Below are 27626 nucleotides of genomic sequence, written 5' to 3' on the forward strand. Positions count from 1 at the left end.
AATCCAGGAGCACCCCAGCTGCGAACTTGCTCCTTCCAGGGGGAGTGCAACCTGCAGCCCCGCCTCTCAAACCTGAGAACTTGGGACACATAACACCTCTGTCTTTTCAGGATTCAGCTTCAATTCATCCAGCCCATCAGATAATGGCAGTGTGAATGGAAGATCTAGTCTCCTTGCTGCAGATGCTTAAGATTTGTCTAGAACAAAAGAAGCAGGAAGCCTCCTACTCACTGTAGCGTTGACCTGAAGTTGGTAGGCCTGCGTAACTTCGTAATCCAGGGCCCGGATGACTGACACAATGCCACGCCCACTGTCAATGGCAAAGAAGTTGGACGGAGGCTGGAAAGAATACAGCACACTTCCGCCTGCTCCCTGGTCTGGATCTGTGGCATTCACTATGAAAATCGGAGTTCCCACTGGTGTGTTCTAGAAAGAACAACAGTTTAAAAAAATAACATTTTTTTATAAAAAAAATACACATGCTAAATAAGCAGAAGTGCCTCTCTAGAACCACATTTTTCATTAAAAGGAGAAAAGAAAAATAAGGATTGCATTCCTGCATGAGAAACATTACCCAAAGATTCCAGGCAAACATTTTATTTCTGCAGTGTCTGTATGTAATATAACTGCCTGTTCTGAGAACGATTAACTGTGGAATTTTTCACTACCCCATTGAAGGAAATTCCGGAGTGCCAGTTACTCTTCCTGGCAATCTCCGTAGCCACCTCCCAAAACTATATACCCTTTCTCAGACTATAACATGCTAATGGAATTTTAACCCTTACCCATGTACTCTAATGTAACTGGCCTCTTCTTCTGCTTAGCTTATTTGGTGGGTTTCTCTCTGAGAAAATGTCATTTATTTGGCATGCAGAAGATTGGCAAATAGTTACTCTGGAGATGGTATCACTGCGTTTGCTGTGCTTCAGTCCTGCTCCACTACACCACTGAACTTCTCTTCACAAACATAAAAAACAAAACCACAAACTGTATAATCTGTGAAACTTTGCTATGCACAGTGTAAATCCTAGTGTAAAAAACAAAACCCTTCTTCAGTGCTTAAGGAAAGATAATGCAATTGAAGGATGTTTTGGCAAGAATCTTCGGTTCAAGAAAACCCTAAACATTAGAAAAGAAAAGCTAAGAATCTGTAAGGAGCACAACCTTATTATATCTGGTAAATGTCCAAAGGTCCATGATTCTGTTCTGCTGCTGAAGTTAAGTAGGCTTGCCCCCCCATAAACTGCATAAGTGCATTGCTCTGATGTCTTTGGAGAATGGGATATTCAATATAAAACAAATATGTAAAATAAACACAGAGCATTCTGGGACCTCTTAAATAGGCAAAACTATGTCAACATCAGCCAGAATGGCTCCCTTCCATCATTGCCTGAGTTGGGGCTTTGATGTTTTTCTTGAAATGGCAAGCAGGGCAGCCGTGCAGCCGTCAATCATGGTGCTCCTGTTGCACTTTGATCCTTGTAGCTGTTGTTCATGCCTGTGTGCTGGAGAGGGATGGGGAAATGGATGCCAGCAGAGAGGTGAGTGAGCAGTGCTTTGGCACATGAGTTGATGAAACAAGCTCAGCATCCGAGGTACTGCTTAATACACCTCCACTGAAGGGCTGCAAGGTCCTCTTGCTGGTAGCACCAGCTTTGTGAAAAACCCAGAAGACCCATGGAGGCCCACGAAGCTGCAGAACTACCTTCAGGCACCAGGCTATAACCAAAACCTTTGGGTCTTAACTGAACTCGGCTTAAATATGCATTTATTGGGTGTTGTTTTATTATTCTGTTTGTTGAGCAGCTGCTCTTAATCCCCCCCCCCCCGGTATGTTACCTTTTTGCTATGTTACTGGTCTGTTAGGTTTTTTTAAAAAAAACAACAACACCCAATATCTATTCTGATGCATTGATGTTTTACCATTATCTGCTATTATAAGCTTTGATGTATTTATAAGATAAAGCAGGGTGTAAGCCTTTAAAACAAGCTAGTCAAAATGAAATAGTGCTGTATGGGTGGTTCATAAAGTTTGTTTTCTGTCTCATTCTTGCCAGCATCGGTTCCCTTGCAAATCTAGAACTTTCTGCCAGCTTAATATCTGTACCAATCCAAACATACTCTAACATCATTTTAAAGCTAGTTTGTTTCTAACAAAATGTATGAACTCTACTCATTCTCTGAGAAGAGCTTAATTACTTTTGTCATGCTTTACCCTATCTGAGTGTTAAGACTCAAACCATTACAAATTAACTATTAACATGGAGGAAGGAAGGCATTACAAATAGTAGCAGACTCAGATGAGGTCTTGAGTGCATTGTTCACCATAAGAATAGAAATAATATTCAGAAGGATAAAGCTGCTCTTGGTTAATACACATAGTCTTCTTTTTGACATGCAAATCTGCTCTGGTCACCAGTGATTATCAGCCTGGCTGGCTGCAAAAGTGAAGAGTTGGATTTCAGGTCATTGTGCTTCATACAAAAGGCCTTAATGTCAGGCTTTGAAGAGAATTTGTTCTCTAACCCCCCAGGCAGTTCAGACTAAGCACTGGGGTCACAAATGTCATACGGGTTTGGTCCTTATTTTGTCATACCAGTAGATGAGAGAGCATCTTACGACAAAGATTTTTCTCACTTTTAAACTGTAAGGTCAATTGATCATCTCCTATTTGGCCAGATTTCCCTTTTGGATTTGGCCTTAGAGGGAAAATATATAAGAACAAGGCTTGAATCATAAACTTTTTTTATTTAAGCTGTACAGGAGAGAGTCTTTTGCATTTGTACAGTGTTTATTAAAAATGATATGCTACTTAAAACAAACAAACCAACAAACCTCTAAGAGGTTACATAAAACAATATAAAACATTCTACTGTGTATTTTGGAAAGTGACTTGTCGGTTTGGACGGCTCTAGAGATATTGCCATCAAACTTGGCACGAAGGTTCCTGAGGTGGGGGTGGCGGTCTTTGTCAATGCTTTGCACACTAGCCACCATTCTGAATCAAGATGGCAGACCAAAACATGACTTTTGCGCAACTTCACTCATTTTTTGGCATAGGTTTGCATGTATAGGGTCCCAGGGTCAATCCCCAGCATCACCAGAGCTGAGCTAGACATACCTATGTGAGAGTACTCAGAGTTGCAGTTTTATAGCTTCTTGCAGGGTGTGTGTGTGTGCTTTTGGGGGGATATAATGAGCCACAGCACCCACAAACACTTCCTCATTGACGTTACTGTCAGGATCAAATCCTTAGGCATATTCATCACTGAAGCTGCCCTGACCACAGTCAATGAAAAAGACTGCTCACGTAAAAACTCTGGACCACAACCTGCCTGATTAGTTACAACTGTTAACTTGACAAAAGATACTGATGTCAATGGAAAACATGTCAATAACAAGTGCCTACATCTGTAATATTTGCTTTCTGAGTAACAAGGAAATTGCTTTCCCCTACAATGAAAACATACTTAACTCTTTCACAGGCATTCACTTCTTAGTGCCACTTTACATACCCTGCTGCAGATCAACACCTATGTCAGACACCATGAAACTGAGACAAAATCTGTACTGGCATTTACATTTTTTGCACAGTATTTACCACTGCAAATGTCTTTAGACTGACAATGTTTGCACTTAACAGTGGAAAATTCAATGTGGTCTTGCCAGAATGACTTGAGTCAACAGTAGAAACATGCAAATGTACACAACGCCTCGCTGAAAAATTAAACGTCCAAATATACTTTAAATGTTGTAGATAACCAGAGGGATAATTAAGCACCTTATAATCCTCACAGTATTTATTTTCTAAGTGATGATCTGCAATGTTTAAAGTATATTATAAAGCCCACTCTTAGTCAGGAGCCTCCTAATCTTCCCTTCCAATATGGAACTCAGGTAACTTCATGCAGATCATTTTGGAAATAGAACAGAGCCACATTCAAACTAAGGAGAACTGCAGGATACTCAGGGAACCCCAAAGCATTTATTCTGAACCTCCCTCACACAAAAGGGGTACATTTTCCCCAAAACATGTTTTTCATCCTCCTCTGTGACTATCTTCATATGTTCTGGTTAGAGCTCATGTGAGATGGATTCTTTCTTTAAGCAGTTATTCTGAGACAGACACTGGCATGGAGATGTCAGCAGCTGCTGCCACACTAACCTAAAACAACTCCTGAGCCGCTCTCTCAGTCCATCTCCTATCAGCGGCACAAAATGTAACTAAGGGAAACAGGATAAGAGGGTGCTCTGAGACATCATTCCCTCTAATAAGACACACACACCAGGGACACAGTGAAACATTTAGTTGCATGTCCCATTTTTATCTGCCTGCAGCCAATAATCAAGTCCATTAACTCTGCAAACATGTTAATGGCAAGAATGCAGTTCCAAAAACCATCTGAGACTTGGTGGGGCAATCCCATGTGTTACGTTATTGTAACCTTGTTCACCCTTGAAGTGGGAGGGGGGAAACAGATGTTCAAATGCTCAATTTTTGCATCATCATCAATACATAATGCACCTTACCTTACTGCATTGCATCAAAGAACTTCTCTTCCTAGACTATGTTCCTAGACCAGGCTAAAGAGAAAAGTGTTTCACTTGTGGCACACTTGAGGGAGCTCAGTTCCCCTCATCCAAGGGTACAGATCATAAATAGTGGAAACCTCCTCAACTTTTGATAGGAATGTAGTACATGAAGCCATATCTCAGAAAAGTGAAAATCCGGAAACAAACGTTGTTGAGCTTTTTTTTTTTGGCCTAGGTTGTTCAGCTATTTTTAAGGAAATGCGCCAAAATCTAGACTTCTGACATAGGTTGACATACATCTAGATTTTCCAAGACATTTCAGCAGTTTCCACCGCCCAGACATTGCTTCCGACTGCAGTATTCCAGCTATGTCTGGAAAATGCTGGCTGCATGACAACCCTAACATGGAGGTACTTAATCCACAGAGACTCTTCTCCAAGTGTCACCTCTGTAAATACAGTGGTACCTCAGATACAAATGCCTCAGGTTACAAATGCTTCAGGTTACAAACTCCACTAACCTGGAAGAGTTACCTTGAGTTGAGAACTTTGCCCCAGGATGAGAACCAAAATCATGTGCTGGCGGTGCAGCAGCAGCAAGAGGCCCCATTAGCAAAAGCATGCCTCTAGTTAAGAACAGTTTCAGGTTAAGAACGGACCTCCAGAACGAATTAAGTTTGTAACTAGAGGTACCACTGTAGATGGGAGCGTCATGTGTTGCCATCTTTTAGCAAACTCCTCAGAGCCTCAGCACAAGAAAGGGGGCTTGTGGCTCCCAGGGACTGAGAGAGCTCCAAGTGGCTGTCTGCTCCTGGCTTCCCTTCCCTGCTGCTGGTCCCATCCTATAACTGGAAGTCATTTTGGCTCCTATAGGAACACTGAGAGGTTATTAATTATGTGGTCAGAGTAGAGACTATCCCATCTGCTTTCTTTCATACAGCTCTGAAGAACTATGAATTGGACAGATTGAGAGCCAGGGGCCCAAGTCCTTCCTGGGTATACTGAATAACCTGACATAGGGAGACCTCCAAGTACTGCCTTGGTATTCTGGAGCAGGAAACCCTGCTCTAACTGATGTGAAATATATCAGGGCTTTACAAGAGAGGATTGAATCCAGCAAACCTCTACCATGAATAAATTGGACTTCAAGAGCACAACAAGACAGCTACTGTACAGAAGCTATGTCAGTGTACAGAAACATTAGGCAGGCGAGCACAATAAAGATGCCGCTCAAAGAATAAAACTCTGAGCAGAACAGATCTGCACTGTGCCTTTAAGAGCTCTCCACCGTATCAAAATCATTTCACGGGCCACGAGCTGCAGAACACCTAGAACGTGACTCATTCCAACAGTCTCATCCAACTGGCCTAATGCCAAATGCCCATCTGTGTGAAGGAGAGATAGCCTATATCACACAAGTTGACTCTTCTGTAACGGGATAAGCACTGGATGATAATAAAGTTGAGGGCATAAGGAGGGAGATTTTTTTATTTTTTAAAAAAGAATTTCCCAGCTGCCCATTTCATTAAAACAATCAGAAAATCATTTTGTTTTTAATTTTCAATTAAATTGTTTCCAGGCACTTAAAATCAGTCAGGGTGCTCTGCTGTAGGTATGAAATTTTAGAACTATAACACGCCCCCCCCCCAAGATAATTGGTTTTCAAGATACCTAGCATCAATGCTTTACAACAACAATGGGAAAGCATGCCTATATGCTTTCTTTGAAAGGAGTTTCATGCTGAGATGAACAAAGGGAATTCAGGAGCAGGTCTTGCCTAATAATTGTGTTTGTTTTGGGGCATCCACTGTGGCACCACATCTGATGGTGTGGCAGTTAAAGAGAAATAATCCTTGTTAGCATATGAAAACACAGTACAGATTTGGTAGGAATGCTTTAGGTAAAAGTAAAGGGCCCCCTGACTGTTAAGTCCAGTCACAGATGACTTTGGGATTGTGGTGCTCATCTTGCTTTACCGGCCGAGGGACCCAGTGTCGTTTACCTTCCTGCCGGAGCGGTACCTATTTATCTACTTGCACTTCGTGCTTTCAAACTGCTAGGTTGGCAGGAGCAGGGAACCAAGCAAAAGGAGCTCACCCCATCGCGGGGATTTGAACCACCGACTTTCTGATCAGCAAGCCCTAGGCTCTGTGGTTTAGACCACAGTGCTTTACGGCCATATACGTAAATGCACTCTGGGTTTTAAAGGCAGCTAAAATGGATTAAAAATGAAACAAAACACAAAGGCTCCACACTGACATCACATTTGCTTCCCACAAATCCAAAGAGCTATTTAGGACTGAGGTCCAAACAATAACTCTTCAGCTTTCCTCTTAGAACTATACAGACATTAACTGCTTTACAGTATGTTCTTTGCATATTCTTTGCATATAATATGCACACCTTCCAAATAGCCACACCTCAAATATGCACACCACACTGTGTGTGTGTGTGTGTGTGTGTGTGTGTGTGAACACCCTGACTTTGGAATACTCTCTGCAGGATTGCTGATACTACAATATTTTCAGCAGCGTAGGGTTAATATGTGTTTGTTTGCTTAGGCATTTTAAATTAGTTTTATGGCCTCTGTTTGCTTAACACTTCTGCAGTTGCCTTGTTGCCTTTCAATTTAATTGCCTGTATGAAGGATACTATGTTGTTTTATTTTATCAGGGTGGGTTTTGTTTTGTTTTGTTTTGTTTTGTTTTGTTTCTAATAGAACACTGCCCTGGAATCTTTCTAAGTTAAGAATAGTTAAAGGGGTGTGTGTGTAGAAAACAAAAGAACAAGTTCCTCTGGGTTGTTTCCTTGTAACTATGGACAGGCGTTTAGCACTAGCCTGTTGCTCCTGTAGCTACAGACAAGTAAAGGTAAAGGGACACCTGACCATTAGGTCCAGTTGTGGCCGACTCTGGGGTTGCAGTGCTCATCTTGCTCTACTGGCTGAGGGAGCTGGCGTACAGCTTCCGGGTCATGTGGCCAGCATGACTAAGCTGCTTCTGGCGAACCAGAGCAGCGCACGGAAATGCTGTTTACCTTCTCACTGGAGCGGTACCTATTTATCTACTTGCACTTTGATGTGCTTTCAAGCTGCTAGGTTGGCAGGAGCAGGGACCGTTGCGGGGATTCGAATCACCAACCTTCTGATCAGCAAGCCCTAGGCTCTGTGGTTTAGACCACAGCGCCTCCTGTGTCCCTCAGCTACAGACAAACTAAGTGTTAATTTTATGTCCTGCTTTGAAAAGGTTTCAGGACCTCTTACAATGGAGAGCTCCTGTGAATTCACAGAGTGCTTCCATATCCAGAAATGCCATGTGGCAATGCTAGTAATGTGAATCTAGCTTGAAAACGAAGGACGTAACTGGGCAACAACCAATGTCCAAACATCCCAGCATGATAGAGCATGGCTATATTAACATTTCCAGAAACAGGAGGAGCACACAAGCTTAGACACTGTCTTATGAAGAAGAAGTGGCTTCCTTTCTGCCAAAGCAAGTTCTATAATAATCACAGTGGAAGAATGGAATAGGAACGGTCATCTTAGCTCCTGCTTTTTTTACATGAATAAGGAGCAGGCAGCATTCCCAAAGCACTCACTGCCCAGCCACAATCTCCTCAGTCTTGGTCCAAGACAACCATAAAAAGAAACTTTTACCACACCTGTGACAGATTGCGGGAAGGCCCAAATTTCGTTGGTGCCATTTCGTTTTATGGCCCTAATAAACCTCAGGGCCTACTGCAGCTCACCCTGATAACAAGCCTGCTGGCCTTTAACTATACACTCACAAACAGGACCTCCATATGGTCCTTCCAGGGCAAAGTCACCTCACAATGGACAATGAGAAGCTGGTAAAAATGATTAGGATGCAAAGGCACACACATTGTACCAAATGCAAATAATGTGTAAACGGCAGGCAATCTGGCTGAACAGCTGTCTGAAGGTCGATGAAATGAGAGGAGGTAATGGAAATGGACTGACAAGCGTATATTGACAGGCTAAGGTAGAGCAACATGCAGGTCAAGCCAAAGTCCTTTCTGCAATTCTTTCTAGAACTGGTTTCCAACTCCTTTCAGACTTTAGGCCCAAAATTTCAACAGTTGAAGTTATCTTTCTTGCTCTCCCCTGCCTCTGCCATCCATAGGCCAAATTCAAGGAAAGCACAAAACAGCACATTCAAGTGTTCATTTTTCACCCCTCCATAACAGAATCAGCTAAACTTTTCATAACTACATCTAGTACCACAGAAAATAATGTTACTGTGGTTAAATCTCTTCTCATAAATACCTGTTGGCACATTGTTCAGGGGAAAAATCCATAGCTGAGTATTCCGTACCTCAGCTTCCCCTTCAAGCAGGCAAACACACTCCTTTCTTCTACTGATGTTTGAATTCATTAAGCAGTAATGAATTTGGGTTCTCTGGAGTGGGCTGCAAATCAATTTAAAATCAATACCTCAGGAGCCTCAATCACACACCTTCTGTTTGCTACCCATGATGCACCAACCAAGCAAACTTGGTTGCTCCACTTGGTTGGTCCACTCCTTTCATTAGAAAATTAAGAATAAATCTGAAATGGTAACAAAAGGTCTGCTGGTGCCATCTGTATTAGAGTACAATCCACTTGTGAGTTTCAGTACATCAGCTGAAGACCAATTAAAAGCAAGTTCTCCAGCTGTACATCCGGACATTGAGATCTGTGGTTCCTTCCCCCATGCCCCAGCATTGAAATCTATCAAACAATGAAATAACCCAAGGCACCAGCAAAATAGATTCCAAAGAAAACTTGAGGGAGATAGGATTTCTTTTACTTTCTAGGTCGGATTTTAGAATAGTGTTGCACCATGGCACTCCAATCCCCAAGTGGTATGAGATTCCAGGGGTTTCCAGGCACTTACCCAGAGATTGGCTTCCTCAGAATGAGGGACAGCGGAAACTACGGTGTTGTCATGATATATGGTTTACTTGCATATATGTACAACCTGAGCCTAGGGACACGGGTGGTGCTGTGGGTTAAACTACTGTGCCAACTGGGCTTGCCGACCGAATGGTCAGCAGTTCGAATCCCCGCAACGGGGTGAGCTCCTGTTGTTCGGTCCCTGTTCCTGTCAACCTAGCAGTTCGAAAGCACACAGTGCCAATTAGATAAATAGGTACCGCTCCAGCAGGAAGGTAAACGGTGTTTCAGTGCGCTGCTCTGGTTTCGCCAGAAGCGGCTTAGTCATGCTGGCCACATGACCTGGAAAAACTGTCTGTGGCCAATAAGGGAGATGAGCGCCGCAACCCTAGAGTCGGTCATGACTGGACCTAATGGTCAGGGGTCCCTTTACCTTTACCTTTATCCCCGTTCTTTATCCCCGTTCTTAGCTTACACAACTCTGACTATTTCTTTCTCACTTCCAGCCAGGTGAGGAAGGGGCCCCATCCATTTGATCTCTGGCACAAAGCTACTTCCTTTGTTATACTAATGACCATGCTTAGGCTGCCATTAACTCACCAAGAAGCTGGTCAGGCTACTTCAACAACTGAATTCTGCATTAAATTTTAACCCTTGCTGTATCCAGGACCCCAGGAATTACAAGGGACTCAGACATCATACAGAGTAACCCTCCAAACTCACAACAATATGTTTGAGAGAGAAAATATTGAAACCTGAAAAGTAACATAAAACGGGCTAGAGGAGAAAGGTTCTGTTCAGAAGTGGATCTTTTTTAATAGGTTCAACAGCTCATATTTAACGGTGCCATTCCCATGGATGCTGATGAGATAAATGCTGTGAATTGCAAATGACTTTCATTAAATATGTGTTAATGCAATGAATTACAAGTGAAATTCTAATGATAGGACACTGGCCATATCACCTCCACTCAATATTAATTGGGTGACACTTTATTTTAATGGTACATTAATTAACATGGAATTTCAATGGAAGTGTACATGGCACACACATTAAAACAAATGAATTCATTACCAATGGTGTTATTACAAGTAATGACAAATAAGTCTGTAACAGTAGGACCCTTCAAATAATAATCACGAATCATTAGGTACCACATTAATTTATACAACATTTTACAAATATATACATAGATTCTATGTATGCATTTGTCTGCTAATACCATTTTGTTTGCTCAGTGGTTTATTATTATAATCATCTGCATTTATGGCGGTAGAGCTGCTGTCAGGCACCGAGGACTCATTGGGCTCAAAAATATAAAGAAAGCCAAACACACACAACAAATGCATTTCTTTTAGATTCATCACACCCTGTCCCAGACAGCTCACAGTAGACAACAATATATGCAAAACCTCAAAGATACACACACACACACACACACACACACACACACACATCAAAACAATATCCCAGCTTAGGAGTTTCAACAAGTGTGGTTAATTCTCTCTGGTGTTTTCAAATAGATTGGATAGATACAGTATAATTTGTGCAAGTGTTTTCAGCTGCTGTTGTGATAGGGCAAACGGTACTGAACAAGTCTGTGAATAGCCATGGGGTGGGGGAAAATTCCAATAAATTAAGGTAAACTTTTACTGCCGTCTTCTTCAGCACATTAAATGTTCTCTGTGCACTTTGCTGAAGTTACTTACAGCACAATCCTGTGCCAGTTACCATTTAATTTCACTTTTCTGGGGGAAGGACCTTTCTTTAAAAATGCAATTGTTATCCAGGAAGACATTGAAGGTTCAATACTCGATTTGTAACCAGTTTAGATCCTCATGTTTGCTTAGATAATTGCACTCATTTGACTTCATTTCCTTGTGCAGCAGGGACCATGCTTCAAAGTGTTTCCCAAGGGATTGAGGTAAAGGTAAAGGTACCCCTGCCCGTACGGGCCAGTCTTGACAGACTCTGGAGTTGTGCACCCATCTCACTCAAGAGGCCAGGGGCCAGCGCTGTCCGGAGACACTTCCGGGTCACGTGGCCAGCGTGACATCGCTGCTCTGGCGAGCCAGAGCTGCACACGGAAACGCCGTTTACCTTCCCGCTGGTAAGCGGTCCCTATTTATCTACTTGCACCCGGAGGTGCTTTCGAACTGCTAGGTTGGCAGGCGCTGGGACCGAGCAGCGGGAGCGCACCCCGCCGCAGGGATTCGAACCGCCGACCTTTCGATCGGCAAGTCCTAGGCGCTGAGGCTTTAACCCACAGCGCCACCTGCCATACACTAAATTGATTTGTGCTTATTGAGTATATGTATAAATGCAGCAGCACTGGCAGGAGTGGTGATGGGGAACTCACCATTCCTTTTAGACAACAAAATCCCTATTAAGTCTGTTTGGCAACAGGTGCATTTTCACACAGCCTCTTCTGCAACTCTCCTGGGAAAAAAATAGGTCAAATAGCCCTTTTCATCATGATTTTCAAACCTTAAATATAATAATTTTATTCAAACTGTGGTTTGTTTGTTTTGAAAGGAGCAAATATCAGATAATATTAAACAAGGGCGTGGGTGGGTGTGTGCAGTCATCCTTGAACTTTTGTTGGGTGCAAGAAAATTTATAGAGGTATCTCCAAAGTTAACATTTTATTTCTTTATTTCAAATATACCACTTAACCCCAAACAGTTTACAAAAGGAAATACAATTTATCAGACAATGAAACTGAAAAGCTTCAATGCCAAATAAAACAATTAAGATCCCAAACAAAATGAAGTACAGCAACAGAGTCTGAAAACATAAAAAGAGCTGGAGATACCTTCCCTCTTCAGCTGCCCTGGCACATCCTGACTCACGCTATGCAGCACTCACCCCACTAACATACACATATCATACCCAGATTCTGTTTTACATCTACTCCCCAAAAGCTTCCCTATTACATAAACACAAGTCATGTAGTATCTACTACTCAACCGACATCCCCTATCCCATTCTATCTCATCCCCTCAGACACCTCTGTACGTGTGTGAAGGGAACACATCAGATCATAGTTTGATATCCTGATTAATTAGCAAACTATGGTTTATTTGTAACAATGTCCTATGTTCAAACAAAACAGGAACATGTTGTTTGCTACAAGTATTTGTTACGAGCGTTGTTATGGAAGCTTTGAACTTCATCCCTTCATGCATAAAGGAAACTGGAGTGCATGAACCCAAGGCTTGATGCAATGTGTTCCCATAACATATATATTACTAAATTTGGCCTGAGACATGCACCTGGATAAAGCTGGTGGCATGCACGCCCCCCCCCCACTTTGTGTGCTTTCATTTTCCAGGCATCACTTCCAGGCGTTGCTTGACTTACCTGAAATCAGACAGATTCTAGTCATGTAAATCTGGGCCTGCAATAACTTTTCTATTCTTTCCATGCTAAATGTACAATCGTATATAATGAAATGGTCTTAACTTCTGCATTTCCCAGCTCATAATAGATCCAAGTGCATGGAAGTAGCTTCTGCAATCTTGAATGAAAAGCATCTTCCTATGTTACACTATTCATATAAACAAATGACTTGCAGCTGACTCATAATTTTATTTCTTTATTTTAAGCAATTTATACCATTGTCCGTCTTAAAAAGTGCAAGTATTTAAACAGAAAATTTAAAAAGTTCCAAATAGAATAAAGTGAAAGTCGGTTTATAGGCTAAAACTGCATTAGATTTGGCTACAGAGAAATTTGCACTTATAGGTGCACATTGTGTAATCAATGTGCACAAGCCTAGCCATGTCTACTCAGAAGTAAGTCCTTGACTTAATGAGCGTCAGATGTTCTTAAATGGTATGAAGGGTCAGATGGCTAAAAGGGTCAGATGGCTTTCCAAGCTTTGTCAAACTTTTGACACCTTTTCTTTTGGACTTGTTTAATTATTTCAAATATATGGGCAGAATACACATTACTTGACTGAAGGAAATATTGTAGCAACCCCAAAGCCTAACAAACATTTTCAAAAACCGAAGTATTACAGGCCAAGAACATTGTTAAAAATAAGTAACTGGCAGTCTGATAGACCCACTGACCGATTCCTTTATGTCCCAGCACATATCTGCATTGAGTTGGACTAAAATGAGACCCACCCCCAAATACACCAAAATTTGAATGAAACTAAAATAGTTTCAGAGGCACTGACACCATATTCCAGAATCTGAGTGTGAGGACATCCCAAGAATGCTTCCCAAGCATCACTTCCACACTGAACAGTGTCTTCTACTTCATGGATACTCAAACCAGTGTGATTATATAGGAGCAGCTGGTTTGGAATTTTCAAGGGAACACCCATAAGATATGCCATCCTTTTAACTGATTTTTTTCAACCTCTCCCTGCCCATTGTTGGTCCTTTGCCCATTTTAGCCAGCAATCAATCCATCTTTTATCGCAACTCTGCTGCTCCCCAACCCCCACCCCAAACTATGATAGGAGTGGTTAAGAGTGATAGACTTGTAATCTGGTGAACTGGGTTCGATTCCCTGCTCCTCCACATGCAGCTGCTGGGTGACCTTGGGCTAGTCATACTTCTCTGAAGGCTCTCAGCCCCACTCACCTCACAGAGTGTTTGTTGTGGGGGAGGAAGGGAAAGGAGAATGTTAGCCGCTTTGAAACTCCTTAGGGTAATGATAAAGTGGGATATCAAATTCAACCTCCCCTTACTTTATATAGGTGGGCCCTTGGTTTCTAGTTTTCAAGACTAACCACAAGCCCTTCTCTTTCGGAATGCTCTGCAAGCATTCCTCATGCATTCATTCTCCCTTCTCTTTGTCCATTCTGTTTGCCTCTGCCTATTGCTTCATTCAGCCTGTCAGGAAGGAAGCACTTAGCACCTACTGCTAAGAACAAATCTGTTATATAGGCAAGACACCTTTGATGACAAGCAAAAAGAAGTGGCTGACATGCCAGCTGCCAGTTTTACTTCATGTTATTCTCTTCCAGGTGAAGAACAGGGGGCATGAGATCTTGACCTGACAGCTGAGCTTGGGCTGCTCATTTTTCTCTTTGCTGTAACCAGAGGGCTGTTGACAGAGACTCATCCTTGACGGAGGATGTGGACAGCTGCATAGTTGAGTTTTCTTAAAAAATGATACTTCACTGTTCTCTGTTTAAAAGCACCATCATTCTGAATATTGTAACATTTAATTCATTCAACTCCTTTGACATCCAGTTTTCACATTAAGTGTGACTGAGAAATTTTTTACTTTTACCACATCTATTTTTAACATCTATTTTTTCCCCAGGATTCTGAAGGCATGCTGACCTGTAGCGAGAGATTGCACTTGCCACATTACCTAACAAATATTTATATACCACTTGATGGTAACAAAACCTCAAAGTGGTTTTAAACAGTTTTAAAAAGAGTAATTGAAAACATTTAAAAAAATTAAAATCAGGAGTAAAATAAGTAAAGGTTAAAATATGTCAGTTTATTTAATAATCTGATTAATAGTCCTTTACTTGGACTTAGTGCAACTGTATGCATTCTTTGTGCCTATTTCCTAGTTTTGTTTTTATCTTTAAATTTTTGTCCATTGTTACAATTGTTCTCTCTGTTTTATATACATTATAAAACAAAATTTTAAAAATTTTTTAAAAAAAAATTTTACAAAACAAATTTACAACAATGCCTTCACAGGCTTGCCTAAACAAAACTGTCTTCAGCAAGCAGCAAGGTTCTGAAGGGAGTCACACCAGTCTTTCCCCACTTTATCAAATCCTATTAACCCCTCAGCTCTGCATGTACAAATGCTCTATTAAAGTCTCCGAAGACTACAGCTAACATTGCTTTAATCTTTCACTCTGAAAACATTCCCTTACTCCACAACTCAGATTTACGAGGGAGGGTTATTTAGAGCAGTGTTTCCCAACCTTGGGCCTCCAGATGTTTTTAGCCTACAACTCCCATCATCCCAAGCTAGCAAGACCAGTGGTCAGGGATGATGGGAATTGTAGTTCAAAAAACAGCTGGAGGCCCAAGGTTGGGAAACACTGATTTAGAGGGTGTGGCTTTTTTCTTTGTGGTGTCTGGCATTGAAAGAATAGCTTTAGCTGCTATTTTGATGTCCCAAAGCATTCTCAATCCGTTGAACACGGCCAAAATGGTCTGATCGTCTCAATCACATCAATAGAGAAGACCAATAAAATGGAGGCTTTCGCTTCTGTGGGGGAAAAAACAACTTGCCTAACAGCGGTGACACTGTCTCCCCTTCAAGTCCATTTTGTCCTCTCCCTTTGCAAGCCCTCATTTCCCACACGATAGTGATTGCAGCCCCTCTTGATTCTGCTGATTAGAAGTGATGATGCAGACTTGTTCCTTCTGCTTTAGCCCCTGCCTTCTGTTATTAAATGCACCTTTACCTTGTTTTGAAGCACCCTTTTAGTCAGTTGGTGCAGTTATTTTTTTCATTTTGGCTCTTTTCTGTCTGGATTTTTTACTTCAGCGCAGCTAGGCTTGCAAGCATGGCATTAACGCCTAACCTCTCCCCCCTCTTTAAAATAGCTGTAATAATGCAGAGTGAATAATATAAGCTCCATCTAATGTAACGTTGATTAAAAAGTGCTGCCTGCCCTGATCATTTCTCTGTGGTAACTCCACAGGAGCAATGGGAGATTGTTCTTTGAAAACCAGGAGAGACTGTAACTGTGGGGATTTGCAGGCAAAAGCATCATCTCCAGTTAAGAGTTGGTCTTTGAGATTATATTTGTGCATGTTCAGGAAAGTAGGGGAGCATTAGTAGTATATACATGCATGCATGCATGTATGCATATATAAGAGACAAGACACTGCCTTCTTGCACCTTTTGTCTACATAATCTCACAATCAAACTGAAATGAAGGAGAAGGGCAACAGGGAAAAATACAAAACCGGAGAGGGGGGTGAATTAAAATGAGGCATTGGGGGGGGAATGCATGCATGTTGTAGAAGGAAAAGTTGAAGATTCACATACTACATTTTATACTAGAAATGGGTCAAGAACATCACAAGAATATAATGGGATGTGATCCATAGAGTTGTCCTCATAATACTTATGACAGTGAAATGCAATACCCAAAACTATTCAACTCTCTCCCCAATAAATCACATTACCCACTTTTAAGGTGCAAATTCACATTCTAATTACCTCAGTTCTGTGGTTGACAAGAGAGTGATTTCAATTTGTGTAAAAATATTTATGTCTTGATTCTCCATATGCTAAAGTCAGCTCATAACTTTTTTAAAAATTTTTTATTCAAAATTATAACAAGACATATTATCCAAAAAACATATCATCCTTGTTCCCCCCATTTTTCTCCCTCCCCCCTCCTACACATAACCCCCCACCCCCACCCCCCACCCCGACTTCCCTCAGTTTCAGTCTTTGGTTTTTCTAAGAATGCTGTTTTCTGCATGTTACAAAGTTGTATATTTAGCTGATTATTATCAATAAAAAGTTTGTGAATGTTTACTCAAAAAGCTCATAACTTTTTAACATAAAAAACCAGTACAAAAACCAGTGCCTATCAGCACAGAGAGAGCAGCAGCAAATTAATCCCTCATCAAGTCCCATAACATGTGTTTCCTTCTCAGAATGTTACAGGTATAGCAGTTATAGCACTGCCTGCAGATAAGGTAACTTTACTTTTTCAAGCTTTGTAGTAATGTCCACCTGCACTGACAGCACTTTGGATTTCCCAATTGCAGCTCTTTGAAGGACTAACTACCATCATTAGGGCTGCATCTGTCTCCCTAAATACTTCACTCAAAAGTTTTGAGTCACAGCACTATCTTGCTTTCTTTCTTCTGTGATTTCAAATTCAAACAGTTTTTAAAAAACTAATTTTCCAACCTATGTGAAAAAAACCTGCTTTATGCAAGACAAGTCAGAATATCAAATAATAGCTACTCAGAAGAGTGCATCCTTACTGCTGTTTTGCTGCAAGATTAATTTTTTTTGGATATGGAAAACAAACCTCTCTCAAATGTTTCTGCAACATTTCTTGGCTAAAGGTGCTTGCTTCGTGGCCTGTAGTGACTGACGTATACACTCTACTAAAACTTGTGGAGGGAGACCTTTGTTTAGAAGGCTGCCAACAGAAGAAAAACAAAAGTGTGTTTTTCAATCAGCTGTCAAAGTTACAATACTATCCAGTCAGCTTTTGGGAAAACACGGTGCTTTAAGAGCTAGCACTATCTGTCGAACTCATTCTTGTCTGTCTGCTTCTCCTAGTTCAGCCTATACTGTAAACAAAGCAATATTCCCAAATCACTGCAAGTCCTGAACTACTCTCTTCCCATAAGGAAAATTAACTTCTAAAAGTCTTCTTCTGAACCTCTCTGTGTTTGGTTTAGGGACAAAAAAGGGCATGTATGAGGGTTACTTCTTGCCAGACTTTTTATACTTGGTACAGATGCCCATTTTTGTACAGATGTTTGAGTACTGTTGTTAGCCGCTCTGAGCCCGGCTTCGGCTGGGGAGGGCAGGATATAAATAAAAAATTGTTATTCTTATTACAAAATACATACACATTGTGAAGATGAATAAATTATGTATTCCATTTAAAGTACACACAAGCATGTGGTGGTCAAGAGCTGCTATATTATTAAGAGAAAGCTGCAACTGACACATTCACGCAGCCTTTGTCACTGATATGAGAAAAGGGTGTGTGTTTCTATGATCTGCCTTTTGCGACTTTTCAAATTTTTGAAGCTATACCTTCTCACAAATGAGTAAACTATATTTTTTTCCTTTTTCCTTTTAGCACAACAATACGTGTACCCATGCCAAAAGTGTTCCAAGGCACAGTGTAAAAATAAAAGGAAGAAAAGTCATCCGGATAAGCCAACTTCGAAATGTAAAATAAAGCCCTGTTCAGTTGTTCTCTTTTTCTTCCGAGAAGTTGCAGGGGACCATTTCACTCCGGAATGTACAGATGAGGGGGAGAAGGTAATGAGAAAGCAGAAAAGGTTTTAATTTCACGGCCTGCATCAGGCAGCACAATTCTGGACACTTTTGTTATCTGAATTGTGAGCCTATCTCTGCTCCTGGTACTCCTTGAAGCAGCATTGGACAGCAGACTTTGTAAATTTTATTCTTTGCTAGGATGAGGATTCTGTTCAGGTGAGAGATCTCTCCGGCCAGGCGTACACATTTAATAACAAAATGCTTTCAAGTTTGAAAACAGAACTTTGTGCTCTTGTTGCTTGAGGTTGAGGGGCTATAATTTACATGGTATGGTGTACAAGATATAAAAAAAATTCTCAGAAGCTTGGTACAGTCATACCGATTCTTACTGGTTCCTCCATCACACTTAACCCCCACCCTACCCTCAGTGTTTTTCCTACAGTCCTTTCCAAGATGCTATGACTGCAGATTTATGTGGTGCTTTTTAAGTGTCCAACACGTTTCACAAACATTCTCTCAGTAACCTTATAAGGCAGGGCAGTACTGATAACACAGCTGGTCAATATTCAGCAAACGAATGGGCATATACTACTAACGGGTGCCACTGAGGACAGGCAACAGGGTAGTTAGGCCCTGCCCTCCCCTGATTCAGAGTATGCATGTTTATTCCACAGTATCACCAATTCATCTGGATGCGATGAGGCATAAAAAGGCAGCCATACCAAATGCATGTAGAATTCATTGGATATGTACAAGATTAAATGGATGAAAAGCAAAGAAAGACTTTGATCCTTGTTGTGAATCATTACCCTCCTCCCACAGAAGGGGGCCTGAAATGGCACCCCTGCTACTATTGAGTTGTGAGCAATAATCCAATGTCTTTGTGAAAGAAGTACCAAATTCCTCCAAGCCTCAATCTATAATATTTTGTTACTAGGAAGGTGCCATTGTTTTCCCAGGCAGCTCATATATTTTTATTTGGGATGCACATCAATATTAAAGACTGTGTACAGTTATGCAGGTAATATCTTTTTAGAAGTAGCCTTTTCACTTTTGATATTGGGGTGAGGAACCTGTGGCTCTCTAGATAACCTTGGACTACAGCTCCCATAATCCCTGTTTGCTGGTCATGCTGGCTGAGGCTGATGGGAGATGGAGTACAACAACACCTGAAAAGCCACAGGTTCTCCACCCTTGTTTTATATTGAAGGGAAGAGAATTCTGCCCCTAAAAAAGTAAGCTCCTCAGTACCTAGTTGCTGCCAAAGATAAAAAATACTGGTAAGTCATGTGTTGAATATGTGAGAAATGGGTCATAAAGAGAAGAAACTTTCAGCAGCTGGGTTTCAAACTCTCCCTTTGAAGCTAATATAGAGCATGAAGCCACCTCACACAAACAAGTTTTTTTAAAAAATGCTTTACTTTCGATTAAATCACTTTTCTGCAAGTGAACCATCATGAATCCTGGGAATTGTGGTCTGTTAAGGGTGCTGCTGGATATCTCATGCTCACAGAACCACACCACTCAGAGGGAGAGGAAAGTATTAGTATACATATAGCCAAGGTGTCATTTGCAACTTCCTAATGGCAATAGATGGGGACGCAGGTGGCGCTGTGGGTTAAAGCCTCAGCGCCTAGGACTTGCCGATCGAAAGGTCGGCGGTTCGAATCCCTGCGGCGGGGTGCGCTCCCGCTGCTCGGTCCCAGCGCCTGCCAACCTAGCAGTTCGAAAGCACCTCCGGGTGCAAGTAGATAAATAGGGACCGCTTACCAGCGGGAAGGTAAACGGCGTTTCCGTGTGCGGCTCTGGCTCGCCAGAGCAGCGATGTCACGCTGGCCACGTGACCCGGAAGTGTCTCCGGACAGCGCTGGCCCCTGGCCTCTAGAGTGAGATGGGCGCACAACCCCAGAGTCTGTCAAGACTGGCCCGTATGGGCAGGGGTACCTTTACCTTTACCTTTTAATGGCAATAGATAAATCAACCACAGGACATGGGACCTCTGTGCACATCTGAATGACAGAAAGTTTTCTCCTTGAGTAAACTCTCTCCAAAGTTTTATTTGTCAAACTTCTACTAAGTCCAGCCTCTCCCCCCCCCCAAACTTCTGTTTCTATTGTGTTTTGTCAATATAAAGTTTAGCTTTCTGGCAAAGAACTCGGGATGAAAGAAATCAGAGCAGGTAATTGCTGCGTGAAAATGACAGCACAGCGATTTACACAGACAAAAATGGGCTGCAGAATACCAAGAGGCAGCCAACGGCGGAGAATCAATACCTCCCAAGAGGTAGGATTATTAGGGAGGGAAAGGGGCTTGAGAGATCCATAAGTGCCTGATGACTGACTATTTCCAAAAGGCCATCAGCTGAATGAGAAATGCCTTCACAGACCTTCTTTGGATAAAAGAAGCAGGACAGGGCCTCAGTATTTTGACACTTGCACCTTTAGGAGTAAGGATAAGAAAGGTGCTGCCATGCAACCTTCCACTCATCTCCAACCCCAACATTGGTTTCTTCTTCAGGAGAGTCAACTCTCATCACATTGTCTTTCATCACTCTTGTCAGATCATCATGAGAGCAGCCATACCAGATCTATTTGTTTTATGGATTCTAAATATTGGCGTATCTCACACCATTCTTTCTAGGCTCTCTGTACAGTTGCCTTGGGATCCAGAGTGCTTGTTCCTGGAGTTGGGACAGATTACTGTCCACCTCGCTGCCCAGCAGTCTCACTGCCAGAGATGACAGAGCTGGTCTCGGACTGTTGGTTCTGGGGAACTTCCAACATCCGTGCCAAAGCGATTAGCCCTGGGATGGCTCAGAACTTCATGGCTGCCATGATGACCATAGTCCTATGTCCCAAAATGTCATTGGCCCAATGCATGTGGCATATCACACTCTGGACCTTGTTTTCTTGGCTGGGCAGGAAGAGGGTGATCTGAAAGTGGGGAATATTGATATCAGTCCCTTGTCATGGTCATATCACTTCCTGTTGAAATTTAGGCTCTAAGCAACTTCCCATCTCTGCAAAGGTTGGTCCGTCCTCAAAGGCTGATGGATCCAATGGGTTTCCAGGTGGCTGTGAGGGAACTGGACTGGAGCTCCTGTTGAAGCCCTTGCCGACCTGTGGAACTGGATGGCTCAGGCCATTAACATGATCCCAAGAGCTTTCTGACGGTAAGAGTTGTTTGACAATGGAACAGACTCCCTTGGGAGGTGGTGGACTCTCCTTCATTGGAGAGCTTTTAAGTAGAGGTTGGGTGGCCATCTGTCATGGATGCTTTAGCTGAAATTCCTGCACTGCCAGGGGTTGGGCACCAGATGGTCATCAGGGTGCCTTCCAACTCTACAAGTCTATGATTCTATGAAAGCATACAAATAAGGCTAATATGCTTTTGAAATATACATATGAAAATATAAAGTGCAAATACAACCAGCATATATTTGCATACACGTTTATCATACAGGCACACCAACCAGAAAGCCAGGATTGGCTTTAACTCTTTGTCAGATTTACACTTTCAGCAAAAGTGGGCTTGCTGCCAAGGAATGTATTCATAATCCTAAAAAGTCAGCTCATGGGTGAATGATTCTATCTTTAACTTGAAGAGTATCCATCTATCTTACTCCCTCCCACCCTAAAACCAAGCTCTTCCTAGAAAACTAAACAACAGCTTATTTAACTTAGCAGTAGCAGTTTAACTTAACACAATGGGTGTCTACACCATCCATATAAATCTTGATATATATATATTTTTAATAGTGAACCTCAGATGTGAGCTCATCTGTTTAGAAAATGATGGGTTAAAAAGCCCCAAATGGTTCATAAATGTGTTCTTGTGATCACACCAGAAGTTCAACTACAGGAACACCTGCTCTTCCTCTACTTAACATGAGTCCAAACAAAAATAAAACCTTTCCCTTGGCAGAAAGTTGAGAAGGGGGAGGGGGGACAAAGGAGAAAGAGAAACATATTTCAAATGCCAAAAGGGAAGTGTCTGCACTGAATTCCATCAGAATTAACAAGGACTTTCCCCTCGAAGTCAGATGGAGAGCTGTCTCTGAGATTTTTGCATCTTTTAATTCATTTGAACTGACAGTCTACTGACCACAAGCTCCTTTTTTCATCCACAGCGCCCCCACATTTTGCCCATTATACACTGGGCATAAAGAGAGGAAACAAAGAAATTAGAATTAAATGGAAATGGAATACAAAACGTACAAGATGTGAGGATTCAACTGGCGCTTAAATGTATTTAAAAGTTCAAACTGATCCTCCCCAACAGTAGTAATTGGTGGCAACACAATCTTAGCATGGCAGTAGTGGGACAAGAAACCAACATCTCTATTCAGACCCAAATGAATAAAATTGAATTTCAGCTTTAAGCTGGAATTTCCCTTCAAGGTTCTTTTGTTCAAAGATGGCCACTTTAAGTTCAGTAACAGAGCACTGAAAGGCTCTTCTGTTAGTTTCTGGATATTGCCATTTTGGATGTCAGAAATGTGCTCACCATCAGAGGTGAGCTGCTACAGACATTAAAAACAACTCCTTGCATGGCCAATCTTGTGGCTAACTGTCACCAAATCTGCCACCAGGATTAGTTAATAGATAAGGACAGGGTGATCTGAAGTTTACTTATTTGAAATAAAATATGGTACCTTTTCTCAGGTATCAATAATGATCTGAGACTATGTCTGACAACCGTCAAACCCTGTGTTGACCTGCCCACTGGCAAAATGCAAGCTCACTGATATTTGCCAAAACAGACCTTAAAAGAGCTATTAAACTGATCCTGTATTCTGTTATTTTATGCTGCTTCTATCTGCTTGTTCAAGAGTTCTGTGAAACAGGTATTAAGACTGCATTGCACTGATGTTTTATGACAGATTTTGGCTAGAGTGTTTGGTTATGTGCCTTTGTGGTGGCAGTTCCGAATGCAACTCTCCTCACCAGTGAGATAAGAGATTGCATAGGCTGAGAATGAGAGTTTTATTTCTCTATGCAAATACCCTAGGACAATTACAGTCAGTAAAAGAGAAGAGAGCAGGGGGGACTTTACGGAGAGGAAATAATCCTTCCCGAAGGATTCTGTTTGAATTTTTTAGCTCTTTCACCAGAATGGGGAAAACCATGAATTCTCTATATATTACCATGGCCAGCATTGCTTGATTTACCTACTGCACCTTATCTGGTAAAAGACAGCAAGATGCCACACTGAAAATCAATGAATGATGTGTTCCAATATCAGCTTTCGCCCAGGGCTGTGACTTCATGGTAACTAATTCTGAAAACAACTTTCCATAAAAACACTTTGCAGGATGAATCATTCTACATTAGGCCACTTCTTCAGAATTATTATGCCTTTACTTTGATTAACTTCAGAGAGAAACTGAACATAACTTAGCTCGTTACTGGGTTATTTCAGTGGGGCAGAATTTATGGCATTTTTCTGAGAAGACAAAAAGAGAGCGAGATCCAGTCAGTAAAATGGCAAAACCCTAACAAATTCCCCTTAGACAAGAGAATATTAAATATTAAGATTCTGATTTAGGCAGGATTCCTACGGATGTCAAAGAAGAAGAATTGAAAAAAGGAGGAAAATTTTTCACATATTAAAAAAAGAACAATTGGATATTATTTGCCTACAAGAAACACACGTGATCAGGCTCCACAGAAAAGTGTTAATAAACAAAAGACTTGGCCAGGAATTTATATCTTCGGATAGAGTAAAGAAGAGAGGTGTGGTGATATATACAAAAGAGAGCCTGTCACCTAAACTTCTATTTAAAGATGAACATGGAAGAATTTTAGCAATTGAGATACAACATCAAGGGGAGAAGATCTTGATATTAGGAATTTATGCACCAAACGAAGGGAAATCGGAATTTTATAAGAAGTTGCATGAGACTATGCTGGATCATCTGGACTACGATAACATCATTATGATGGGAGATATGAACGGGGTCGTATCAACTAACATGGATAAGTCACAAAACCAAAATGCTACAAAAGATGGCAGACTACCAAAGACTTTTTTCGAAATGACTGACAATATGGACTTGATTGACATTTGGAGAACGAAGAACCCCTTGGGAAGAGAGGGAACATTCTTCTCTGAAGCCCAGCTGACTTGGACAAGAATCGACCAAATATGGATATCTAGAGGTCTGGCACCTAAGGTCAGAAAGGTGGAAATCTGCCCAAAGACCTGCTCCGACCATAATGCAGTAAAGATGGACATGACACTACTACCAACCGGCTCCTTTAGATGGAAGATGAATGACAATTTGTTCAGAGATCAGGAGATCACTAAGAAGGCCCAAAAAGTTTTGAAAGATTATTTTGAGATAAATTTGAACACTATGGTAGAAAAAAGAATCATCTGGGACGCAAGCAAGGCTGTGATGAGGGGGTTCTTGATTCAACAGAATGCTGTAAAGAAAAGGACACAAAATGAGAGGAAAGACAAAATCTTGGAGAAAATTAAAGAATTAGAGAAGAAGTTAAGATCAAATCCGAAGTCACAGCCGATTCTGAAAGAAATTAAACTTCATCAAGCACAGTATTCTAAATTGATAAATCAGGAAATAGAGTGGAAGATTAAATTAATGAAACAAAAAACTTTTGAATCGGCGAATAAATGTGGAAAACTGCTAGCTTGGCAGTTGAAGAGGAGACAAAAACTAAATACAGTTACAAATTTAGAGATTGAAGGAAGAAACATTCAGAACCCCGTGGACATTAGAAAGTGCTTCCAGAGATACTTCAAAAAATTATATACTCAAGGGCCGCAAGATGAGGTTGAGATTAAACAATTTCTGGAAAAAAATGGGCTACCAAAACTGTCACAAGAAAATAGATAAATCCTGAACTGCAAAATAACACGACAAGAGATTGAACAAGCCATTCAGAACATGCAATTGCGCAAATCTCCAGGGCCAGATGGGCTGACCTCCAAGTATTATAAGACATTAAAAGACTATTTGATACAACCACTGATGGAGGTCAGCAATGAAATTATGGAGGGGAAGAGGGCGCCGGAATCGTGGAAGGAAGCTTTTATCACATTGATACCAAAATCAGAAGCTGAAAAGACACAACTTAAGAACTATCGTCCCATCTCTCTTTTAAATGTGGATTACAAAATATTTGCAGACATTTTGGCAAGTAGACTTAAAAAAGTTTTAAATGAAGTAATTCACAAGGACCAGGCAGGCTTTCTCCCAGGTAGACATTTGTTTGCTAATACAAGGAACATTATTGACATCTTGGAACTTTTGCAAACAGATATAAACACAAAAGCAGTGTTAATTTTTATAGATGCGGAGAAGGCCTTCGACAATATCTCCTGGAAATTTATGAAGGGAAATTTAAAAGAAATGGGAGTGGGACGGGGTTTTGAGAATGGGATTGATGCAATATATTCAGAACAAAAGGCTAAATTGATAGTCAACAATGTGGTTACAGAAGAGTTTAAAATTGAAAAAGGAACACGACAAGGCTGCCCTATTTCCCCTTTGTTGTTTATTTCGGTTCTGGAGGTGCTCCTGAACATGATTAGAGGGGACCGGTTGGTGGAAGGAATTCAGGTCGGAGCGAAACAATATAAACTTAAAGCTTTTGCAGATGACCTAGTTTTGACCCTGCAGGAGCCAGAATCTAGTACGAAAAGAGTATTACAATTGATTCAAGATTTTGGTCGGGTGGCGGGATTTAAATTAAACAAACAGAAAACTAAGGTATTGGAAAAAAAATTGACAAATACAGAGTCAGAACAGTTTCAGAGAGAAACAGAATTAAATGTGGTTAAAAAAGTAAAGTACCTAGGGGTAAATATAACAGCAAAAAACCTGAGTCTATTTAAGGATAATTATGAAAAATGTTGGTCAGAAATTAAAAGAGACTTAGATAGTTGGACAAAATTGAAACTTTCTTTGCTAGGCCGAATTGCTGCTATCAAGATGAATGTATTGCCAAAAATGTTGTTTTGTTCCAAACACTACAGATTGTGGACAAGACGGAGTGCTTCCGGAAGTGGCAGAGAGACATCTCTAAGTTTGTCTGGCAGGGCAAAAAGCCCAGAATTAAGTTTAAGATATTAACCGATGCGAAAGAAAGAGGGGGCTTTGCCCTGCCAGACCTAAAGCTATACTATGAGGCCGCAGCTTTCTGCTGGCTAAAAGACTGGCTACTTCTTGAGGACACTGACGTTCTGGATCTGGAAGGTTTTAACAATGCTTTTGGTTGGCATGCATACTTGTGGTATGACAAGGTTAAGATCAATAAGGCCTTTAAGAACCATATTGTCAGAAAAGCAGTGTTTAATGTCTGGACAAAATATAAAGACTTATTGGAAAATAAAACTCCAAGGTGGCTTTCACCGCTGGAAGCTAAGGCCCGAAAAAGACCCAATATGGAGGCCAAATGGCCAAAATATTGGGAAATATTAGAAAAAGATGGAGACAATTGGAAATTGCAGAGTTTGGAGAAAATGAAGGACAAAGTGCGAGACTGGTTACATTACGCTCAGATTAAAGAAGTTTTTAAAAATGACAAAAAGTTAGGGTTCCAGGTGGAGAAATCGAAATTGGAAACAGAACTGTTAGAACCTAAGACTAAGGTACTTTCAAGAATGTATAACTTGCTGTTAAAATGGAATACACAAGATGAAATGGTTAAATCGGCTATGATAAAGTGGGCACAGGACATTGGACATAATATCATGTTTGAGGACTGGGAAAGGTTGTGGACCAACGGGCTGAACTTCACTGCATGTAATGCTTTGAAGGAAAATGTGATGAAAATGATATATAAATGGTACATGACCCCAGTTAAACTTGCTAAAATATACCATTTGTCTGATAACAAATGTTGGTAATGTAAAGAAAATGATGGAACATTCTTTCACCTCTGGTGGAGTGCCCTAGAGTGAAGGCCTTCTGGGAAATGATATATAATGAGCTGAAAAAGGTATTTAGGTATACCTTTACTAAGAAACCAGAGGCCTTCCTTTTGGGTATTGTCGGCCAGAAGGTGTTAAAGAAGGACCGAACATTTTTTATGTATGCAACAACGGCAGCAAGGATACTCATCGCTAAGCATTGGAAAACTCAAGATCTACCCACACTGGAAGAGTGGCAGATGCAACTGATAGACTACATGGAATTAGCTGAGATGACCGGCAGAATCCGAGACCTGGGAGAAGAGAAGGTTGAAGAAGATTGGAAGAAATTTAAGATTTATTTAAAAAAGTATTGTAATTTGGTTGAATGTTAA

The 27626-nt window shown here is 41.1% G+C and overlaps 1 protein-coding gene across 1 annotated transcript in view; it reads right to left on the bottom strand.

Moving 5' to 3' along the window:
* CDH23 (cadherin related 23) overlaps nucleotides 1-27626 on the bottom strand; it is a 394671-nt gene that overhangs the window by 247846 nt on the left and 119199 nt on the right. Inside the window, exon 7 of the mRNA XM_083740685.1 lies at nucleotides 232-426. Coding sequence (XP_083596811.1) covers nucleotides 232-426 — 195 coding nt within the window. The remainder of the gene's footprint in view (nucleotides 1-231; nucleotides 427-27626) is intronic.

The sequence above is a fragment of the Podarcis gaigeae genome (genome assembly GCF_964106915.1).
Source record: "Podarcis gaigeae genome assembly, chromosome: 5".
Taxonomy (NCBI): Eukaryota; Metazoa; Chordata; class Lepidosauria; order Squamata; family Lacertidae; genus Podarcis; species Podarcis gaigeae.